At 43.1% G+C, this 4,691-nt stretch overlaps 1 protein-coding gene across 2 annotated transcripts in view; it reads left to right on the plus strand.

The window, feature by feature from the left end:
- The first annotated feature begins 754 nt into the window (after nucleotides 1–754).
- Nucleotides 755–4,691, plus strand: part of RPL6 (ribosomal protein L6) — a 5,035-nt gene continuing 1,098 nt past the window's right edge. Inside the window, exons 1-5 of one of the 2 annotated variants that reach the window (XM_010828594.1) lie at nucleotides 755–810; nucleotides 1,742–1,975; nucleotides 2,063–2,161; nucleotides 3,294–3,437; nucleotides 3,974–4,022. In XM_010828594.1, coding sequence (XP_010826896.1) covers nucleotides 1,742–1,975; nucleotides 2,063–2,161; nucleotides 3,294–3,437; nucleotides 3,974–4,022 — 526 coding nt within the window. In that variant the 5' untranslated portion in view covers nucleotides 755–810. Of the gene's footprint in view, nucleotides 971–1,741; nucleotides 1,976–2,062; nucleotides 2,162–3,293; nucleotides 3,438–3,973; nucleotides 4,023–4,691 lie in introns of both variants that reach the window. The other variant, XM_010828595.1, reaches the window with a different exon arrangement.

Here is a 4,691-nt window from a genome sequence, read left to right on the forward strand (position 1 = left end):
ACATTCAGAAAACGAAGATCATGGCATCCGGTCCCATCACTTCATGGGAAATAGATGGGGAAACAGTGGAAACAGTATCAGACTTTATTTTTCTGGGCTCTAAAATCACTGCAGATGGTGACTGCAGCCATGAAATTAAAAGACGCTTACTCCTTGGAAGGAAAGTTATGACCAACCTAGATAGCATATTCAAAAGCAGAGACATTACTTTGCCAACAAAGGTTCGTCTAGTCAAGGCTATGGTTTTTCCTGTGGTCATGTATGGATGTGAGAGTTGGACTGTAAAGAGGGCCGAGCACCGAAGAATTGATGCTTTTGAACTGTGGTGTTGGAGAAGACTCTTGAGAGTCCTTTGGACTGCAAGGAGATCCAACCAGTCCATTCTGAAGGAGATCAGCCTGGGATTTCTTTGGAAGGAATGATGCTAAAGCTGAAACTCCAGTACTTTGGCCACCTCATGTGAAGAGTTGACTCATTGGAAAAGACTCTGATGCTGGGAGGGATTGGGGGCAGGAGGAGAAGGGGACGACGGAGGATGAGATGGCTGGATGGCATCACTGACTCGATGGACATGAGTCTGAGTGAACTCCGGGAGTTGGTGATGGACAGGGAGGCCTGGTGTGCTGTGATTCATGGGGTCGCAAAGAGTCGGAGACGACTGAGCGCCTGATCTGAACACTATACAGTACCAACGAGGCTGAACTACATTTCCCATAATGCCTCAGACCCGGAAGGAAGTGAGACTCGACCTTCCTGTGATTCCTTATAGACCGGAAGCCAGGGCCTTAGTTCTCTTTCCCATCTTGCAAGGTAAGAATGGTGGTATGTCTCTTCACGGCTAGATTTCAAGTTCCCAATCCTTCGCCATCCTAGCCGAGAGGGTATCAAGTCGACATCTGCAGGGGTCAGACACGCTCGGGGCCTACTGAGAGGCCTCCCAGACGCTTCATTTCTCTGTCTTGGGTTTACGGTAGGGCACGAAGAGGGTGAGCTGAAAGGTTGTAGAGGCTCCGGTTGCTCGCCACCCTCCTGCACTGGGGAAACAGGGCCCTTCCAGGGATTCGTAGCGGACTAGTGGGGCCGCAGGGACTAGAGCGGCGGCGCGCGCTCCGGAATCCCCAATCTGGGTTCCAGAATACGCAACCTAGTTTGTCTCTGCCACGTTGTGGATTTGAGGCTGAGGCCAAATGCTGCTTTCCCCTCTTGGCCAGTCCGCGGGCCGGAAGTCGGCTCCGGGGCTTTGCGGTTTTTTCTCTCCGGGCTTAGTTTGGACTTAGTGTGTGTGTGTCTTCGCCTTCTAAACCGAATTTCTTGAATGAGGCAGTCTGGTAAGAACAAAAGCCTTGAAAGCGAGCGATTTCAAGTTGCAGTGTCGCTGTTTCCTGGCTTTGGAAATTGTTTTGGCCTGTGCCTAGAATTTTTAATTTGCAAAATAGAAATAATGGAATAAGGACCTGTGACATCACAATATGCAGCAAACACTTAACGGGCGTGAGGTGTCTTCGGCTCGTCGAAGAGGTTATAGTGTATTGGGGGGGACAACCTAAAAATTAAACCATTATGGATGTTGTTGCAAAGGTGGGGGGATTAGGAGGAAGGCCTGTATCTTATAGTGGGAAGAATGAAAAGGACATTTTAGCTACTTGGAGGATGAGAACTTGTGGTTTGGGACGCCTGTTAGTGTATAGCTATGGGATAACTGGTGAAATGCCTTTTAAAAAAAAAATATACGTGTTGGTAGATGGCGGGTGAAAAGGCTGAGAAGCCAGATACTAAGGAGAAAAAACCTGAAGCCAAGAAGGCTGATGCTGGCAAGAAGGCTAAAAAGGTGGAAAAGGTGAAGAAAGTTAAGAAGGGGAAGCCCCACTGCAGCCGAAATCCTGTCCTGGTCAGAGGAATTGGCAGATATTCCCGATCAGCCATGTACTCCAGAAAGGCCTTGTACAAGAGAAAGTATTCAGCAGCTAAATCCAAGGTAAGGGATGAGGGGAACTCATTGGGCATTCTCTTAAGCTTAAAATGTTTGTCTGCCTCTGACTGTGATGTGTTTGTCTCCTCATAGGTCGAAAAGAAAAAGAAGGTTCGTGTTCTTGCTACTGTCACAAAACCAGTTGGTGGAGACAAGAATGGTGGTACCCGAGTGGTCAAACTTCGCAAAATGGTAAGATTTGGAGATCTTTAGTTGGGTGTTGAGTTGTATCCTGTGAGGATTTTTGTGTGTGCTCAAGGTTCTGGAAGTTTGTGTTTACCAGAGGATTACTAATGGAGGATAGTGAGTTTGGGGTTTACAATGTGGTTTTATTACTTACTATTCTTCAGTAGAGTTACTTTTCTGCGGTTTTGTTTCTTACAATACTGAAATAGTTTCACCTCTCGGGGTTGTGACATCTACCCTGCACAGAGCCTAGAAATGCGGCCAGACCTAAAGAACATTTGTCCACTAAAGCTGTGTTTCTTGGCCCCTCTTGACCATGCACAAGACCCAACAGTTTCTCTGTGAAAAAGAAAGGTTTGCTCTGATTTCCATTATGGGACTATTCCCAGATGTATTTCACTCTGCACAGTTGAATATTACTGCACAAGAGCAAAAATGGCACTTTGATTTCTTCTTATCAAAGGTTTTGTGAGCTGATTTTTTTGTTAGCCATTCATGTTTGTGGTAAAAGCAAAAAAATGTCCACTAAAATGATAGAAGTAGATTATTGTGAGTTACTTGTCATAGGGTCTGTTATTTGTCTGTGGGGTCTTATTTTTATAATAAATGAACTGGCAGTCTTCATCTAAGCTAGTATCTTTGGTTCTATACAGTTTGTTTTTCTTTGTGAATGATGTGGGAGTCATGCATGTTGGTGTGATGTGTATGGACATATTTTAATTGGAAAACAAGCCTTGCTTTTTTCATAGCATACAGAACGTGTCAGGCCTTCGTTTTCTGAAATGTAGTTTACAGCAGAGTCAGAAACCTTAGAAAAGATTGAGAATGACTGCTACACGACAGTGCATAAGCCATGTAATACACTAAAGTTTGGTTTGATCCCAAATTTACTTGCTGGATCTTTCCCTTTGCTTGAAGACACAGCTCTTTCAGTTTCTACCCTGTGTTTTTGCATGAAAAGCTAATAAAGCAGCACTGACCTTTTCTACTTTTAAAATCTTAGAAGTGAAATGCAATAGTGTAAATAAAGTGTTTCAAGTAACTGAAAGACTGTAGTAAAGGTTTTACCTACTCCAGAACCAGCTCTACTGACTTGATTAGCTTACTTTAATAAGTTGGACCTGTGGGCTTTCTCCAGCCTAGGTATTACCCTACTGAAGATGTGCCTCGAAAACTGTTGAGTCATGGCAAAAAACCCTTCAGTAAGCATGTGAGGAAGCTGCGTGCCAGCATCACTCCTGGGACCATCCTGATCATCCTCACTGGGCGCCACAGAGGCAAGGTGAGTTCAGCTGCCTGGAGTTACTGCATCCGAATACGTTTGCACTTTGGATAGGATTGGTTTACCTGTGTTAACTGCATCTAGCAGCAGGAAGTCCCATGGGAGAGATGGGATGCTCCATAACAGAACCAACAATCCAGTCCCGAGCATAATGTGTCTAGTCTATAACAGATAATTGATTACCTTTTCCTGTCTTTGGTAATACTAGTTGCAAATAATTCAGGTGTCCCTGTACTCAAAAAATAAGTTTGAGTTACTTCCTTAGAATGGAATTGCAGGGATAGAATTAGAGTTGAAAGATATTTGTTTTTATTGTTAAAGGTGGTGGCTGCTAATTTAAATTTTAAAAAAAGGCACACTGAACTACTGCTTATATCCTAGAGTCACCCCTGTTAGTAGTTTGGTATAATTCCTTCCAGACTGTTGGATCTATACATAGGTAGAAATTTCCTTTAACAAAATTAGTCTGTGATTTGATTAATTTAGAAGTCAGGTTTTATTTGTGGATCCATGTAGCATTTCTTTTTAATTTACAGAGGGTCGTTTTCCTGAAGCAGCTGGGCAGTGGCTTGCTACTTGTGACTGGTAAGAAAGTCCTTGGATTTAATATTCTCTGAAATTTTCAACTCTCCCCATCTTCAGTTTTGTTTAGAAATAACATATGTATCGCTCTTATGAGTTGAAGGTGTACAGTATGATGGTTTGATTTATTAATATATATATTGTGAAATAATTACTGCAGTAGGCAAGTTAAAAAGTTCTTTGTGATGAAAACTCTTAGAAACTACTCTCTTGAATTGCGTTTTTAAATGCCTGAAGTATACATTTTGCTTAGGTGGGAACCTAAGTAGAGGTTTCAGTGCCATGAGATTCTTCAGCCTATTTCATTGCCTTGTGTATAAATGCATTCTATGGGAGCAGGTATTTAACTTTATGATATGTGGCATATCATAAAGTAATTGCCACCTATAATGCAGAGTGTTTGTCTACTAATTCCAAGGAATACTGTACAGGGCCTGTGATTGGTCTGCCACTTGGCCCCAGGATGGGGTTCCTACATAGGGGGGAGGTGAGCTGTTTACTCTAGAAAACAGTGCTCAGTTTGAATTTTTCATGAGGCACTGGTGATTTTTTTTTTTTTTTTTAACCAACCTGTATGAGTAATTCTGCTCTCTCCTGGTCTGTGTAACTTTAAGATGGGAGGGGTGGTCTGGGTAACTTTTAAGGTGTAAGGGATGGGGGAAGCCTCACGTC

The sequence above is a fragment of the Bison bison genome, unplaced genomic scaffold, assembly GCF_000754665.1.
Source record: "Bison bison bison isolate TAMUID 2011002044 unplaced genomic scaffold, Bison_UMD1.0 scf7180017864495, whole genome shotgun sequence".
In the NCBI taxonomy this organism is placed as follows: Eukaryota; Metazoa; Chordata; class Mammalia; order Artiodactyla; family Bovidae; genus Bison; species Bison bison.